This window comes from Hippopotamus amphibius, chromosome 2 (assembly GCF_030028045.1).
Source record: "Hippopotamus amphibius kiboko isolate mHipAmp2 chromosome 2, mHipAmp2.hap2, whole genome shotgun sequence".
NCBI classification, from domain to species: Eukaryota; Metazoa; Chordata; class Mammalia; order Artiodactyla; family Hippopotamidae; genus Hippopotamus; species Hippopotamus amphibius.
This window is the reverse complement of record NC_080187.1, coordinates 148,095,738-148,115,007: the sequence shown is the minus strand read 5'-3', so window position 1 is coordinate 148,115,007 and position 19,270 is coordinate 148,095,738. Positions and strand designations below refer to the sequence as shown.

General features: G+C 38.5%; 1 protein-coding gene across 6 annotated transcripts in view; it reads right to left on the bottom strand.

Annotated features, from left to right (window-relative positions):
• EFL1 (elongation factor like GTPase 1) overlaps positions 1-19,270 on the bottom strand; it is a 124,399-nt gene that overhangs the window by 24,285 nt on the left and 80,844 nt on the right. For all 6 annotated transcript variants that reach the window (XR_009051273.1, XM_057721353.1, XM_057721356.1 and 3 more), the window contains 2 exons: positions 6,651-6,782; positions 1,022-1,169 (listed from right to left, as the gene is read on the bottom strand). Coding sequence is in view for 5 of the 6 variants with exons in the window: in XM_057721353.1 (XP_057577336.1) it covers positions 1,022-1,169; positions 6,651-6,782 (280 nt within the window). In the remaining variant the exon portion in view is untranslated. The remainder of the gene's footprint in view (positions 1-1,021; positions 1,170-6,650; positions 6,783-19,270) is intronic.

Sequence of the window (19,270 nt, the reverse complement as noted above, 5' to 3'; positions counted from 1 at the left end):
TATAATTATTATGGTTATTAAAGCCTCAGAAAATTGAAAAATAAAAGGAAGGAAGGCCATTACAGGGTGATTCATCAAAGAAAAACAAATGGCCAATATTAAAAAATGTTTCAATATCATTACTAAGCACAGAAAGCGTATATTAGCAAATGAACACCTTTTATTTGTCTTATAGATTGGTGAAATTTTAAAAAAATTATGATATACAGGGCTGGCAAAAGTTTGGGAAAAGAGACACTTTCAAATACATTTTGCTAGTTACAGTGTAAAGTAGAACAGCCTTTCTTAATGATAATATGGATCATAAGCCTAAAAAATACATCAGCAATATAATATGCCACTTTCTGAGTCAGCAATTATACTTCTAGAAGATTATCTTAACCAAATAATCAGAGCTGTATGTATAGATATCTGTAGATATTTGAATATGCATAGAACAGACTAAGGATTTATGAACCCAAATGTAATGAGTCATAGTTATCTCTGCATGGAAAGTGAATGATTCTTTTCATTCTTCTGTATTTTCCTAATTGCTACAATAAACATATTACCTTTGGAATAAAGAGGAAAAATGTTAATTTACAAAAAGTTATTTGGGATGTCTATTTTATGACACTTGTGTAACACCATGATAGAGAAATATAAAGATTTACTGAAGGTTTACACTGTAGAGACCACATCAATAAGGAAAGGAAGTCTACCCTAATTACAGCCTAAGTTTACAAAATATGATTTTGTTTTGTTGCCCTGATATGTTTAAAGTAAAATACATATATATATAAATAATTTATGACTCAAACTAAAAATGCAAAATCATGCAAGTATAGCAGTGAACAGTATTTGTCAGTTATTAAACATTAAATCTATGATCCAACAACACAATAACAGTTCATGTTTAAGATGAGGGCACTTAATTTTTCTCCAAAAACAAACCACAGTGTAAGTTCAATGGGTTTAGGAAATGCTAAAACATCCCACTGACTTTGGGGCTATCATTTCTCCATCTCTGTCATCACCTAACCTTTCTTTTAAGTCATCCAGGCATCGCTGAAGGTGGACTTCCCCTGCTGTAACTAAAACGTGCTCTCCCGTTTCCTGAATTAAAATCTGGACACAGGGATCAGCTTGGTTTAACAGTTTCATTCCTCTGACGAGCTGAGGCATTTCACCTAGGTTAACAAAATGAAACACTGATTAAATACAAGCTAAGGACTAATATAAAGACAATATCCATGGTAAAACTGAAGGGAAAAGTATAATGAAACTCTTAAAATAATGGTTTATTGTTCTTCAAAATAATATAAGCAATGTGAAGAAAACTACCCTCTAGTAATTTATTTGTACAGATAGCTCACATGAGACACGTGTCACAAATGTGTCATCAAGACTAAAGCTGATCTATTCTGCTTCTTCAAACACTCAGCAAATATAAACTACCATCATTATACTTGTAAATCCACCTAAATGTATTACAAATGTATATATACCTAAAAATGTAACAGAACTCTTCCCAAACAGTACCTATACAACTATAAAATCAATAAATAAGCAAAAGAAGCATTCAAAATATGATACTCAATTCAAGAAACTGCACCAGAGGCTCATATTCAAAATAATTATTTATGAAACTGCTTGACAGAACCGTGGATTTTAGAATAAAGCTGCCCTTTGGGTGAGAGCTGGAATACACTAAGCAGTCCCTTTATCCTGTGAGCTACAGGGTACCTTCTGCATTCCACTCTGGTGTTGCTTTTGGTATCTAATTGCTGGTTCCCTATAGGTCTTGGGGTACAGGTAGGGAATTTGGATCCACATCTTGAGTTCAGCTGCTCTTTCAGACCTTTCATATGCGCAGTGGCCACTATTCACTCAAAGTAGGTCAGAGGAATTCTCTTGTTACTACTTTAGCTTGGCTTTGAAGGCATTTTTACAGTCTTGTTTCACTTCTACATCTGAAAGGACTCAGTCAATTCCTCAATGCTTGGCTTTCAACATGCCAAACAAACCAAACCACAGGAGCTTTCTGTAATCAGTGGTTTTCAATATATGCTACCAAAGCTGATTATCCTATCTATTCCATATCTATTTATTTTTCCATTATCTCTTTACTCTTTAAATAAGATTTTTTAATAACACTTCATAGTGCTAAGTGTGCCAGACAAGCACTCTACATATATGAACTCATGAACTATGAGGCAGGTATGATTACTGTTCCCATTTTACAGACGAGGAAACAGGCATAGAGAAGCTAAGGAATCTGTGCTCAAGGTCACAGACACACTGGTTTTGAAGCCTGCAGGCAGACAGCCACAGAGCCACATTCCACAATGGGTGTCGGCACCCTCCCAGGTCATGGTCCTGAGTCACGTATGGGATGCACGAAATGCTGAGGGAAGACAGGGAGTGGGATTTCACTGTATGTGGGGCTGACAGACACATCCTCATGTGTTCCTCTTCAGCACTTGCAGTTTTCCTCTGCCTAATTCAGTGGATTTACAGATATTATCTAGTGTTAAGGTAACCTTCACAGAATTTGAAACATGGCTTAAAAAGATTCTTGCAAAAAGACCACTGATAATACACATCACACAAGCCCAAGGCAATAATAATTTTTTTTTACAAATGAAAAAGCTTTTTGTCCGCTCTCCATCAGCCAAATTATACAGTACAAAACAATGTCTGTCACCAGTATGAGAACCTAACAAGTTCTTACACACACACACACACACATACACACACACGTCTCTTCATGGCAAAGGTGACAGTGTAATAATAAGCAAAGAAGAAACTTTTTCAAAAGAAATTTGCAATAAGGAGAAGACATTTTGAAATCAGATATTTGAAAATGTTTACACTGATAGTCACTTTGTTGCCAGAAATAACATGAACATCTCATTTATAAAACCTCTTAAAATTAGGAAGCTGATTTCCCTAGCCTGTTTAAAAATCTTCCAAATAAATAGTTTGTTAAAGATATAAAATTCGACATCTTCTAATTAGTATGAGAAAAACTGACTGGAATCACAAGAAATAATCACTATCCGCATTCATCAAAACCTTTGTGTACCTAACCGGTAAATGGGCTTTTAAAATGAATATTATGACTTAGCAAAGGCAGCCAATGATGCATTTCTTCCATTTGGACTATGTAACTTGATGAGGTGCCCTTTTCAGTAACAACAGCCACTAAACTCCAGTGTTACGGTAAGTGGAACCTAGGAGTAGACCTCTGCACAGCTATATTACAAAGTGCTAAGGTAAGAGTTTCAAAAATTATGAAACTTTTGTGTGGTAGGCACCCTCCAAGACGGCCCCAATCATCTTTGTCTTCTGCTGTTCACAGTCCTGTGCAGTGCTCTCTCACAGTGAACGAGGCTGGCCTGTCTGACCAACAGAATACTACAGAAGTGGTGTGTGATTTCTAAGGCTACAACATAAAAGACACTGCAGCTCTGCTTTAGTGTCCCGGACTACTGGCTAAAGCCAGTCACCATACTGTGCTCCGGGATATAATCAAGCACCCATGAAGAGAGCTCCCTGTGGAGGAACTGAGGTCCCTGGCAAGCACCAACTTATGAGCCCTTGAGTGAACCACCTTGGAGGTCCAGTTAAACCTTCAGACGGCTGCGGCCTGTGGTGATATATGACTACAACTGCATGAGAGATCCCCAAACTGAGCCCTTCCAAAATTCCTGACCAAAGGAACTGTGAAAAATAATCAATGATTATCGTTCTTTCAAGTCACCAAATGCTGGAGTAATAGGTTAGGGAGTATTAGACAACTAACACAATTATAAACCACAATCAGAAATAAATAATACATATTCACCTATTTATACATATACTGCATATGTCCATCAAATACAAATAAGAATATTTTAGAGACAGTTATTTCATTTTCATCTCAATTTTTAAAGTAATTTCTATGTTTGCATGTATTTCATAATGTACATAAAACATCAGCACAAAAGTTCATGTATCTATATAAATATATGTACAGAGGTCTTTTTTCTTTTAACTGATATGGCTAAAGGATGAAAAAATTTTGGAAACCAGTAACTCTGCTCTCGGGTAAACAGAATTTCTTGGATTCCTAAAAATAAAGATTCAGAGGCAGGAGTCTGAATCCTGACTCAACCACTTACTAACTGTTAACTATAAGGCCTTGGGCAAGTTAACTAACTTCTCTAAGCTTCAGTTTACCTCATGTGAAGATGAGGACAAAAAATAGCACAGGGCAATTGAGAAGATTAAACGAGATAATCAATGTCATATCCTTAGAATGATGCACACAGTAAGGATCAATGACGATGCTGAAAAGAATAATGGCTTTGGGCATGTGGAGTGCTCTGCATTTGGGTGTTGGGTTTTGAGTAGACCCTGTGTGTATGGAGCAGAGGGGCGGCCACCATGACATCAAGACCTAAGCTTGGGAAGTCGGAGAAAGAAAAGTGCAAGAACAAATGCTCAGAATTTCTTCACACTGAAAGAGGAGTAAAAGGCTGTTAACCCAGTTTGTCAACATGAAAAAGAAAAGAGGGCCTGGGGACACATGTTCTATTCAGAAATAAACAATGCATATGCCCAGTGCTTCTCAGGGGCAGTACTACTGGGAAGATGAGGTACAGGAGGCTGGGACGTCCCAAGAGTCATTAGACATGTAATCAGTAGAGAGAGGGGCTACTGCCCCGAAGTAAGGATGGGCATAAGAAACTAGAGCAAAGAGTAAAGAGACAAGAAATATCCTCTGAGGGCTCAGAGGAATGAGGCTAGCGTTCAGTATTTCTGACATTCTAAATGTGAAATAAGATGCTGACATCGTAATAACACCAAGAAAACAGAACAAGGGGTATAAAATTCAGACATGGAAATACAGAATGGGGTACACTTCAATACCACAAGAATACACATGGCAAATCCAGCAAAAACAATATACTTGATGGCAAAAAGGAGCAATACGCCTTTTAAAATTATGAAGAACACTGGGGGCCCCTTCTATCATTTTATTTTTTTTTTACAAAGTTGAAAAAATCTAATGCAACACATATGAAGAAATAAACTTTGGCACTCAGATGGACATCTTAAGTAATTCTATTTATTAGATAACCTTCTTTATGAGAAGGAAATTAATCTTACTGAGAGTCTGCCTTGGGACAGGAAGAAAGCTAGGTATTAGGATCCCTCATCTCATGCAGCCAAAGCTGTACAGAAGCTGGTTCTACTGTCCTTTAGGACTGGGCTTTTACTCGGCTTGGGTAACAGCACAGAGTAGCACACGATTATCAAACAGACTCCAAAAAATTGTACATTTCTATGAAAACATTCTACCTTAATTTCTTTAATCCCTATTTTACTTTATTTATTATTTTTTGGGGGGGTACACCAAGTTCAGTCATCTGTTTTTATACACATATCCCCGTATTCCCTCCCTCTCTCGATTTAATCCCTATTTTAAATGTAAGAAATAAGACTTAAATAAATACTAGAAACACCTAAGGATAAATTATGATTGCCAGACTCAAATGTTACAACTTAAATAAAACTGAGCTTTCTTATATTGTATGTGCTTCTTAGGGCTGGAGGCAGCTAGCAAGTAGAATAAAAGAACAAACCATGCAGGGCCAGGACCTGGACAAGCCCACAAAGAGAAAGCAGGCATTGCAAGAATCGGGTAAATCCACGTGGCAACCAAGGCACTGTCAGTCCACAATGACAGCCCAGAAAGCACACCTGCCTGAGGCCCAAGGCAGACAGCTATTTACTAAGACTGAGCCCAAAGGTCAGAGATGCAGTCCTCCAAATACTTCCCTGCTCAAGGGTCCCAGGATCCCCAATGGCTAGGATGTATCTTAGGAACTGAGGCAGAGACAAGCTTTCAGAAGGCCTCAGCTCTGGGGAGAGGAGGGATATATAGATGCAGGGGCAGCAAGGCCAGTATATATCTCAATAGAAAACTGCCATTTTATACACCTGTTCTCTGGTTCCTTAAAGCAGTCTAAAGATGCTTCACTGACTATCACTAAGCACTAGGACTAGCAAAATCACAGGGAATAGTGGGTGTTAGTGACAGTCACGGGAAGTACTGAATAAAATACAAGAGTCAATGAGGGTTGGCCAGGCAAATGGTATAAACCAAAGACTAAGTATTAGTTGTAATAGGGACTAGCATATGTGGGTGTCACACAGCCACACAGAAAGGGGCAGGAAGTGCTTTCTAAATAGAAAGGAAATGCTCAGTGTCCAGACAATCTAGCAAACCTAGACAGAAGAGGATATGAATTTCGAACCAAGGAGCTTGGGATAAGATTTTAAAAACCAGCCACAAAAAACATGAGCTTTGCCGAGACACCACGCTGTGCCAGGGTTCTGGGGGATGCAGAGGTGACCCTGTTTCTGCCATAAAGAAGAATACAGTCTCTCTGGAAGGCAAAGGTGCCTAAAGATGCCAGGTTCCTAAGACAGAGGTTAAACTCCCCTTGAAATGTTGGTGGTCTGTATGGCCTCGTGGCTGGGAAGGTTACTCTTATTATATACCTCCATGAAAATTCATAGTCTACTACTGAAACAAGTCATGAGGAACCAAGCATTAAATGCATGCATTTTAAAAATGTAATGAATATCACATGCTTTTAAAAACAAGATCATCTTACTTGGGTGTTTCGGTTCGACGGCAACCCGCACAATAGGGGTGGCTTCAAAACTGAGTGGTATAAATGGCGGGCAGGATGGCAAGGTACACAGTGTTGCCGATTTCAGTACAAAGTCTTGAAGGCCCCCTATTCCTGCAGGGAGGAAAAGATCCACGGAGTCAATAAAAGATAAGTTCTGAATTTACATTAGAAAAATAACAATATCAACCTAGTATATATGTGACAGAAAACACACTTAACAAACTGGGCTAAAACATACCTACTGTGACCACAGAAATGATCATATCCAGATACATATGTCTGAAAACACCAATTACTTTTCTAATTGTAACTTAGTTTTTTAAAAAATATTAATTTGATGAAGATGAGTCTCTACTGAAATAACCTCTTCTGCCAAATCTACTTGCATGTGGGTAGAGGGAATCTAGAGACTTTTAGAGGAGAATATCAGTTACTTCCCCTCCTCCCTCTCCTGCCCCCTCTCCACTTTACGCTCCTGGCTGATAGCTGTGTAAGCCTCTAAAAGATATATATTTGTCTTCGAGCAGACAGGAGCAGAGACAATGCCCCAAAAAGTGAGATGAAGGGGTCATATTGAACCTCACACCCAGAGTAAGAGCAGACCACATTTTAGAACAGATTAAGAAACACATACAAGGGTGATTTTTGTGCTTTGGGGTTAAGGTAAAAATTGAAGAGGGCATGGAAAGGGAGGCTACCTGTTTTAGGGGAAGGTGACATAGGAGAAAGGGGCAGGATTATTTAGTAAGCATTTTGCTTTTGCAACTTGAGCTTAGAAACAACTATGGAGATAAACAGAATGTGATACAAACACAGAATGGAATATTACTCAGCCTTAAAAAGGAACGAAGTTCTGATGCATGCTACAACACATATAACTCTTGAAAATATTATGCTAAGTGAAATAAGCCAGTCACAAAAGGACAAATATTGTATGATCCCAATTACATAAGTTACCTAGCCAAATCATAAAGTAGAGTGGTGGTCACTAAGGGCTGGGGGAGTTACTATTTAATGGGCACAGAATTTCACTTTGGGATGATGAAAACACTCTGGAGATGGAAGGTGGTATTACACAACAAGGTGAAGGTACTTAATGTCACTAACTGTACACTCAAAGGGGTTAAAACTGTCATTTCTGTGTTATGCATATTTATCACAATAATTTTTTTTCTAGTGGGGGAAAGATGAATCAATCAAATATGGCAAAATGCTAAAATTAAAATCTTTTAAAGCTCAAAAAAAGAATAGAAAGGAAAAGAAGAGAAAAGAAAAGAAAAGAAAAAAGAAACAAAACGAAACAACTATGGAAAGGAAACAAAGGAAACAACCTTGCTGCCTTCAGCTGACAAACAGATATAAAGGTACAGGGTGCTGGGGTACCACACAGTCAACCATTTCAGCCTGGTAGAGGGGAACTGAAGCAGAGGCTTCTGACACACAAGCTTGGAAAGTAGCTTAGCGGTTTCTTTGAGTCTGACCACAGAGTGTGAAAAGCGCCACCCCACCTCCCCTCCAAAATGCCTCCAGAATTCACCATCCACTACGTTAGAGGATGGCTCCAACTGTAAGAACACCTTCCTTACATTAGGCTGAAATGTGTCTCCCCCATCTCTACACATTGTTCTTAGTTCAGTTCTCCAGAGATCCACAGAAAACATGCTGCTTCTACTTTTACCAACTACCTTTTTGGCTTCAAAGGCATCTGTCAGATCCTTTCAATCCTTTTCTGCTTCACGCTGCACCTCATTAGCTCCTTCAACTGTTCAGCTCATGACACGATTTCTAGACCTTTCATGGGCAGGGGAGCCTCTTCAAGACTAAAGTTTCCAAGATGCTAAATTCAGTCCCTATGCCTCCAGTTTATTTATTTGGTCAAGGTCCAAACTTACTACTGTCCTTAGACCAGCACACAGAGAGATTTATACCGGGCCACAGCTTCTTGTTAACGTCCCCCAAGTACTGTGATATCACAGATCCGGGTCTGCCCAAGTTTCCACCAAGTCTACTAGAAATAACAACATCTCCCATGAGGCCTGGGGTTTAGGAAAACCCCACAGTAAATATTCCCTTTCAAACCTCATCCATCCTGCTTCTGACCTCTGACAAGCATGCATTTCCTTCCTGTACATACAGCACATGGTTTCAATGAAAAGATAAATGCTGGTCTCTCCTCTGTATCACCAGGAATGCAGGCTGCAGATGGTCAGTATATTTTGAACACTGTCTCTTTAAACTTCTGGTTTATATTTTGCTGTTCAAATCACCAAATCTATTCTTGCTATTTAGATATGCCCAGATTTGTGAACATGATTATAATAATTCCCCCCAAAACAGGAAACAGTCAGTACCACAGTATTCCTAGTCAAGATTAAGATTTTATGGAAAAAGTTATGCTCCAAAGATAGTAAAAAAGTCATTGTCTATACTATATGCCACTATTTTAATTAATTTTTTAATATAATTTAAAAATCTAGGAAAGGAACCATTAGAGCTATTTGGCTGAATCACACTAAAATGACTTAAAAATCACTGATAATTTCTTGGTGTACTATCAGATAATTATTAAGTGCACATCTTGATATCTGTACAAAACACACTTTAAAACAAGATTTCTGTTTTAAAAATAATGCCATCAGGTACAATTTTGGAAAAAAAAAACAAAACAAAAAACCAAACAAAATAAACTGCTGTATACCCATAACCCATTCTAATACTGTTACTACATTCATTTGATATATTTCCTTTTTTATTCCCTCCTCTGTTGGCACACATAATTTACACTGTTATAATCTCCATATAATTTTGTGTCATTGTTTTCTATTTAAATAGTGATTTTCACTTCAGTTGTTTAAATCACAATTATATCAATTAAGGAGGAATACTTCCTTCACATAAAGTATACCTGCGAAAGCATTTTTCAACTCGGATCGGGACTCAGGGACATGTTCCCTTCAGGGAATCATTTTAGAATTTCTGGCATGGGAGAAGTGATAGGTCAGAAAAAAAAATATGCAAAATTAGCATGGCATAAATTTGTTTCAAGGATTAAAGAGGGTGCAAAGTTTTTTCCATGTATATTTAAAAAAAGATTGAAACAAAAGAAAGAGAAAAAACAGGCTGAGGAAATATGGAGCAAAAGGAATTTACTAAACGCAAAGAATTCTAGCTTGTTTTCATACAAACACCAGTAACTTTTGTCTGACTGAAGGTGAATGATCCAAGTCCTCTCTGGTCCCATTTCTTCTCTATATAACAAGGAGTATTAGATATTTTGAGTGAGTGAACTCTAGCTCACAGACTGGGGTGACACCCGAGTAAACACCGAGTTCTTCCACTGGATACACAGGTCCTCATCAGGGTGTATACCATACCCTTCAAAATTCTTCTTAATCAAAAATCAGCATTTTGCAAATACTATCAGACCAAAATTTTTTCCAGGCTCTCTCTAATGTTTCCTTTTACAAAGTATTCTATTTTTAGTTTTTTGAGAAACCACCATACTGTTGTCCACAGTGGCTGTACCAATTTACATTCACACCAACAGTGTAGAAGGGTTCCCTTTTATCCACATCCTCACCAAAATTTGTTATTTGTGTTCTTTTTGATGATGGCCATTCTGACACGTGTGAGGTGAGATCCCACGGTGGTTCTGATTTACGTTTCCCTGATGAATAGGGATGTTGAGCATCTTTGCATGTGCCTGTTGGCCATCTGCACTTCCCCTTTGGAAAAATATCTATTCCGTTCTGCCATTTTTTAAAATAATGTTGTTTATTTTTCTGATGTTCAGTTGTATTAGCTGTTTATACATGCTGGATATTAACCCCTTATCGGTTATATCATTCACATCATTTGCATATGTGAGTGATATAACCCAGCAATCCACTCCTGGGTATATGCCTGAAAAAAAATAAATATACTAATTCAAAAGGATACATGAACCCCAATGTTCATAGCAGCATTATTTACAATAGCCAAGATATGGAAGCAACCTAAGTGTCCATCATCAAATGAATGGATAAAGATGTGATATATATGTGTGTGTGTGTGTGTGTATACACACACACACACACACACACACACATATATATAATGGAATACTACTAAGCCATAAAAAAGAATGAAATTTTGTCATTTGCATCAACATGGATGGATCTGGAGGACATTATGATAACTGAAGTAAGTCAGAGAAAGACAAATACTGTATAATATCCCATATTCGTGGAATCTAAAGAATACAACAAACTAGTGAATATAACAAAAAAGAAGCAGACTCACAGATATGGAGAACAAACTAGTGGTTACCAGTGGGGAGCGGGGAGGGGCAATAGAGAGGTGGGGGAGTGGGAGGTAAAAAACCACTGGGTGTAAGATAGGCTCGAGGATGTACTGTACAACAGGGAGAATATAGCCAATATTTTGTAATAACTGTAAATGGAGAGTAACTTTAAAAACTGTATACTAATTTTAAAAATTTTTAAAAAGTATTCCATAAACAAGCAACATTAAGGAGCACATCCTTCATGATATGAGACTGAAAATATTGTGTGGGATCCAAGAGGTAGACTGGCCTTCTGTCAACAACTTTTTTTCTTTAACAACCCCCTGTTGCATAGGTTGAATCAATCTAGGATGAGGTCACACTGGCAACAGGAAGATGGTGAAATCATGACTGAATTCTAACACTGCTTCCTAACGACGAGCCTGTTAGCTGTCTGGACAGAGAACAGCATCACTATCTTTAGGAAAGTTTGGATTTGTGAAGTGCTCTTTAAATTGCTGGTATAAAAATATTATTGGAATTAAAAAAAAAACTTTGTGGGAAAACATATTACTGCTCTAGCTAGAATATGGTTTCCTAATCTCCAAAGTTTTATTTCAAGCCAACTTTAACATAACCACGCCCAGAACCATCAACCTGTTCCTCTTAAACTGTTTAATAAGCCTGAGTTAATGGATTCCTTTAAACCTTCACAGTAAATGCAAGTTATATATCATGGAGCCTCAGGCCTATGAGAGCAATAAACACTATTTTAGAAAAGATACAAGGATTCAGAGAACTATAAAAAAACACAAACAACAATCAAAAAAACCCTACACTTTTTTTTTTTTTTAAAGTACAGGTTCCCAGAATAGTTAGTCAGAACCCAGAAAATCATTGGCTTTGGAAGACTACCTTCTGCTCTAGGTCCTTCTGTCTCTGAATACCAAAGAAGCCCACATCTTCTGCCTCTAATTTTATGCCCTTATTCTGTACTTTTCATGGCAACCCAGATTCTGCTCTCTTTGAGTCAACTACAAAGGATATCAGGGGCTCCATGTACTTCATAACTCCTGTCATGGGGGCAGTAGGCAGGTAGGTACAATACATATAAAATGGGCCTTTTCAAGCCTGCCTGCCTAGCATTTCCCATGCAGACCAGTGCTGCTAAAGTCTTCAGAGGATTGTTCAAGTCTGCCCATGATGCTAAACATGTTCCTCAAATCAACTGCCCTTTAGCTTCTTGGTGTTAGGGGAGGCCCCAGGGAAAACCCTTGCAACAATGACATCACCAGGTCAGGATTTTTTTTCTTCTCGTAGGGACAGATGGAATTCATAACCAGCTAATAACAGTTCTCAAGCAAGTTACACCAAGATCTGGGGTCCTTTTCTCAGAAGAGAGACTACAGTAAATGGAAAACGTAATGCTTTAAGAATCAAAACCTTTAAAAAAAAAAAAAAAAAAAAGAGCTGTTTAGGCCTGCTATCTTTGTCTATATTTGAGAATAGGTGGAAACGTGGCCCTCAGGGTCCAGAACCAAGTAAGGGAGCTATAATTATGTGTCGCTGTGGAGCCTCATGCATCAAGTGGTCTTATGCATCAAGACCACGTCCACTTATGCCAGGCCACCATTCCTGCGAAACAGAATGACTCAGAAGAGCTGGCTGTCACCAAGGGAATTACACAGTTGGAAGGGTCCAGGATTAAAGCAGTGAAAGAAATTTCATCTTGGACCTGGAGGCAATGCAGAGTACCTGAAAGGTGCCTAATATTGTATTTCAAAGTGAATAAAAGGGCAGTCAGTTAAAAAAAAAAAGTCTTCTGATTGTCTCCTGGTGTATTATACCATGATAAAGGATCTACTAATGCTAGCACAGGAGAAAGGATGAAGTACATAAATAAAATATCTGAAAGATATAGTGTTTCCTATTAGGACAGAAATAGATGTGAAAGACTGTGGGGAAGGGAATACCAGGCCAGGGACATAGCATATATGAAGCACTGTGTTGTGGGAACCCAAAGTAGTTCAGAATACCTCATGCACAGAACACACCCAAGGGGCTGGCGAAACAGGAGGCTGAAGGAAGACAGAGATTATCAAGGGATGTGAATATGAAGCTAAGTTTAGACTTTACACTGAACGGGGTGGATATGGAAAGATGTAGATGAATTAGAAAGAAGTGAGGTAAGCTATCAAGTCTTGGTGGTTACTTAGGAGTTGGAAAGAAGGGACAAGGAAGAAACAAGGATAAAATCCAGATTTCTAACTTGGAAGACTAAGCAGATGACTACTTAGTCAAAGCATTTCTCTACTCTTAGGTTCATAAGTTTTTTCCTATCGTTTTTTTATTAGCTCTTTATGTAATAAACATTTTAACTCTTTACCATATACATTTTTTTTCTCCAGACTATAGTTTCCCTTTTTATTTTGCTTCTATTTTTTCTCTTTAGTATCTTTTTGAGCTTTTTCTATTTGGTGTCTAAACGTCAGAGCTTACAAACTTCAGTGCTTTCAAAGAACTGATGTTTATTCAATGTTCTGTTAGTTTTCCAATAATTTAAAGGCAAGGGCGCAACCAGGCACTTCATAGTTTCTTCAAAGGACAGGTGAACCTGAGCACAATTCCTGTCCTCGGAGCTTAAAATCTGGAGGGATACAAAGGCAGATAAACAGGCAATTACAATATAACGTGATAAATGTCATAATGGAAAAGTACAAGGTTTGTTTATGTGGAGAGAAAAACTGAGAGGTTACAGACTTCCTAGAGAAGCTGGCATACTGGAGTATCTGAGATAGCTCTACAGATGTTGTGAGAGGAGAGTGTGTGTGGGAGGAAGTGGCACCACTGGAGGCTTAAGTGAGGACCCAAAGTCATTATCTACAGCTGCAATGTGGAGCAGAAAGCAGGACTGAAAAGACATTTTCATCCCATTCATTTTCACTTCTCTGAGATCCTGCAATTGCCATCAATTTTTTTTCCGTAGTCAACATGCATTCTTATTATGTTTGATTTGGAATCAGAGGGACTTGAATTTAATTAAAGCTCTAACCTTATGCCGGGTACCTAATCTCTCCCTAGTTTTAGGTCTCCATATATATAGCATGTGGTATTTTTATAGGGTTACTATGAACCTAAAGTAAGATAAATAAAGAGTTAGAGTCCCTGGCACAGAGTAAGCACTCAATAAATGGAAGTGGTGGCAGTGGTGGTTATAGTGGTCATAATAGTAACAGTAGTTGTCTTAGTAATAGCTTTGTTAATCGATTAGGGTTTTTTGGTGTATGGTATGAAGTGCATATTTAAGTTTTTATATACACTATTAACTAGTTAACTGTAAAGAAGATTATAATAACTTCTCTGTAAGGCACAAATTCCTAATCATACCCATTTATAAGTTTTGAATCCTGTCCCACTGACCTAAATTTATATTTTGTATAGTAACACATGGTTTTAAGTGATGCTCCATTAAAGATGTGATTCCCATTCAAACGATTTTAATAAAATGGAGGAAACGTACAATGCTTAGCATGTAAGAAGAATAAAATGCCTGGTATAGTTTAAAACAGTACTGGAAATTTGTTTTAAGATTTAAAAAGAAAAAAAAAAAAAAAGAGAGATAGATATAGCTTTACACAACCAGGAAATTGTAACCAGATTCTTCTACCTTTAAACTAGAAACATTTCCAATTAAAAACAGGAAGCAGAATCACTTTTGGTTAAAATCCAACTTGAAATGATCAAAGCAAGAAAACTAAGGAAAAACTGAATGAACAGTGAAACTAGAGGGCACTTCAAACTGTGAGCTATTTTTGTTAACTGTAGATCAAATTAAAGAAAAATAGCAAGTGTCAGTTCATAATTCCATTCTTGAGAAACTAACACAACTTAAGAAAAACGACTGCATATATACTGTACTAATGGTGCTGTTTGATAACAGACAAATGGAAATGAAGAGCACAGAAACACATATGCGTGAAGGCAGAAAAGCTAATGAAATGGAAAAAATAATACAATGGTATCTCTATCACACCCCATCCATAAAAATAAATTTTACATGGAATTGAAAGCACAAGTCATAAGATGACATCATAAGACTGAACACTGAGAAGACTTACTATATTATAAAATCTATAAAACAAAAATGTCATAAACAAAGTAAAAAGTTACAAAATAGATGTTTTCAATGTTTAAATGGGACAAAGGATTAGTAGGCATAATATGTAAAGAACTAGCACAAATCAATGAAAAAGACAGGCAACCAACAGTAATATAGGCAAAGAATATAGTTTCAAGAAAAGACACTAAAAGAAAAGGAAGCTCTAAACATCCAAAAAACATACAAACAAAAAACCCCCAAAATCCAAACCCTTAATTGCATTAATAATAAGGTAAATGTAAATTAAAACAACGAGATACTATTTCACACCAATACAACTGGCATAAATCTGAAGAAACCACGTGTTGGCAAGTATGTGCAGAAATCGTAAGTCTTATGAACTGGAAATGGGAACAAAAATTGTCACAACTATGTGGGAGAACAATTCTGCAATATTCAGCCAAATACGCCCAAACTGTGCAACTCACCAGTTTGATTTCTACTTGTATTTCCCAAATCAGCGTGTGTAGCAGGCACAATAGTGTACCAGTAACATACCACAAACAGTGTTACAACTCTAGTGGTACAAATCTAGGTGATCTGGTAACTGGTGGGAACATTTCTGGCTGGGGTTGATTACAGGCATTAGTGGGCAGGACCAAGGACCAGTGCCTTGGAATGTGTGCAAATGTCCCACACAAAGAACTTTCCCAAGCCACACAGCTTCTGAGCACTCTGCTGGACAAACCTGTTTATAATGATTTATAATGAGTTTAAATTTAACTCCATTTTAAAAACAAAGTACTTTTTGCACAATTTAAACGTTGAATTTTCAGGAATTTTGTTCTGAAAATGAGCTATTCACCATTTCACCAACAGCCACTCTTGGCACTCATCAGTACCATACATCTGCATGAAACTGAATCTGTAGCTGTCACATTCATGATGACAAGTATGTATCTGACTTGATTATGCCATCTAGTATAATCAAACTGGGACATTTACACACTGTGGGGTACTTCATTTTATTGTAAAAAAAAATTATTAACCAGACGGTAAGAAAACAGCCTTTCCATTGCTTCTGTGCCTTGAGTGCTTGCATTGTTTGAATTATCACACAGCAATAAACCCTGGGATTATGCTGTAAATGCATTACATTTGCATTTATCAATTTAGGCCCTAGACACTGAAACTGTGCTCTCACCTACAGACTGCCAGACTTGCATCTCCCTGGTGCCTGGAGTCCATGGAGGGAGTCTTTTGATTTCCATTTGCATGGATTATCTTTTTCCATCCCCTCACTTTCACTCTGTATGTGTCCCTAGGTCTGAAGTGGGTCTCTTGGAGACAGCATATATATGGGTCTTGTTTTTGTATCCATTCAGCCAGTCTGTGTCTTTTGGTTGGTGCAGTTAGTCCATTAACATTCAAGGTAATTATCAATATGTATGTTGCTATTACCATTTTCTTAATTGTTTTGTTTTCATAGGTCCTTTTCTTCTGTTTCCGGCTTAGAGAAGTTCCTTTAGCATTTGTTGTAGGCCTGGTTTGGTGGTGCTGAATTCTCTTAGCTGTTGCTTGTCTATAAAGCTTTGGATTGGACTTCCTAGGTGGCGCAGTCGTTGAGAATCCACCTGCCAATGCAGGGGACACGGGTTCGATCCCTGCTCCAGGAAGATCCCACATGCTGTGGAGCAACTAAGCACATGCACCACAACTATTGAGCCTGCACTTTAGAGCCCGTGAGCCACAACTACTGAGCCCATGTGCTGCAACTACTGAAGCCCACGTGCCTAGAGCCCATGCTCTGCAACAAGAGAAGTCACGGCAATGAGGAGCCCGTGCACCACAATGAAGAGCAGTTCTCGCTCACCGCAACTAAAAAGAAAGCCCGTGCACAGCAAAAAAGACCCAACACAGCCAATAAAATAAATAAATTAAACAAATAAATAAATAAATAAATAAATAAATTTATTAAAGCTTTGGATTTCTCCATCTAATCTGAATGAGCTCCTTGCTGGGTAGAGTATTCTTGGTTCTAGGTTCTTCCTTTCATCACTTTAAATATATTGTGCCACTCCCTTCTGGCTTGCAGAGATTCTGCTGAGAAATCAGCTGTTAACCTGATGGGAGTTCCCTTGTATATTATCTGTCGTTTTTCCCTTGTTGCTTTTAATAACTTTTCTCTTTTAATTTTTGTCAATTTGACTACTATATGTCTTAGTGTGTTTCCCCTTGGGTTTATCCTGCCTGGGACTCTCTGTGCTTCCTGGACTTGAGTAGCTATTTCCTTTCCCATGTTAGGGAAGTTTTCAACTATAATCTCTTCCAATATTTTCTCGAGTTCTTTCTCTCTTCTCCTTCTGGGACCCCTATAATGCGAATGCTGGTGCATTTAACATTGTCCCAGAAGTATCTTAGGCTGTCTTCAGTTCTTTTCATTCTTTTTTCCTTATTCTTTTCCGTATCACTGATTATCACCATTCTGTCTTCCAGCTCACTTATTCACCCTTCTGCCTCAGTTAGTCTGCTACTGGTTCCTTCTAGTATAGTTTTCATTTCAGTTATTATGTTGCATATCTCTGTTTGTTAGCTCTTTAATTCTTCTAGGTCTTTGGTAAACTTTTCTTGCAACTTTTCGATCTTTGCATCCAGTCTTTTTTCAAAGTCTTGGATCATCTTCACTATCATTATTATGAATTCTTTTTCTGGAAGGTTGCCTATCTCCACTTCATTTAGTTGTTTTTCTGGGGTTGTAGTTTGTCCCTTCATCTGGTACAAAGTCTTTTGCCTTTTCATTTTTTCTATCTTTCTGTAGCTGTGGTTTTCAGTTCCACAAGATGAAATACTGCTAATACTGCCTGATACTGCTGTCTGCCCTCTTGTGGAGGAAGTTATCTAGGAGGCTCGTGTGTGCTTCCTGATGGGAGGGACTGATGGTGGGTAGGGCTGGGTGGGCGGAGCTCAGTAAAACTTTAATCTGCTTGTCTGCCAGTGGGTGGGGCTGTGTTCACACCTTGTTGGTTGTTTGGCCTGAGGCTACCCAGCACTGGAGCATACAGGCTCTTTGGTGGGGCTAATGGCAGACTCTGGGAGGGCTCATGCCAATGAGCACTTCCCAAAACCCCTGCTACCAGTGTGCCTGTCACCTCAGTGAGTCACAGCTGCCCCCCACCTCTGCAGGCAACCCTCCAACACCAGCAGGTAGGTCTGGTTCAGTCTCCTATGGGGTCACTGCTCCTTCCCCCTGGGTCCTGGTGAGCACACTTTTTTGTGTGCCCTCCAAGAGTGGAGTCTCTGTTTCCCCCAGTCCTGTGGAGGTCCGGCAATCAAATCCCACTGGCTTTCAAAGTCTGATTCTCTGGGGATTCCTCCTGCTGTTGCTGGACTCCCAGGTTGGGAAGCCTGACATGGGGCTCAGAACCCTCACTTTAGTGGGTGGACTTCTGCAGTGTAACTGTTCTCCAGCTTGTGAGTCACCCACCCAGCATTTATGGGATTTGATTTTAATGTGATTGCACCCCTCCTACCATCTCACTGCAACTTCTCCTTTGTCTCTGGATGTGGGGTGTCTATTTTGGTGAGTTTCAGTGTCTTTCTGTCGATGACTGTTCAGCAGTTAGTTGTAATTCTGGTGCTCTTGCAAGAGGGAGTGAGTGCATGTCCTCCTACTCCCCCATCTTGATCCCACAGAGGAAATCTTGGTGGAATGTTTCCTTGAGGTTAATCAAGGTCCTGAGAGTGAGGCCTCTGATAGCCTCAGACTGAAGGCCCTGTTCAATCTTAGTTACAAAGAAAGACCTTAATCTCTGGGTCCACTCACAGGCCACCTTGGCATTAGATGTGAGCCTGCATTACCTGATGCCACTCCTGTGTCCTTTACCATTCGTAATGACCACTTTTCCAATGGTAAATATTTTTGTTAAAGTCAATTCGGGAATTATGGAATTTAGAGGGTTCTACTGAAACTTAGTCTAATATACTGTGATTTATATGACAGTAGGGCTCAAAACAGTTGGTGAAGGAGTATTTCATATAATTCCTGTGCTTTTTAGATTTATGTCAACAAATTTCTACTGACACTTATGATTACAAGTCTGTGCTGAGCACCATGGAGGAGACAGAGATGAAGACCAAGAGCCCACAATTTCTCTCATTTTAATATTATAAGTGCTCCTAAGCATTTTTAAAACTCAGTCACATTACTGCAATTTATTCCAATCCCTGAACCTTGGA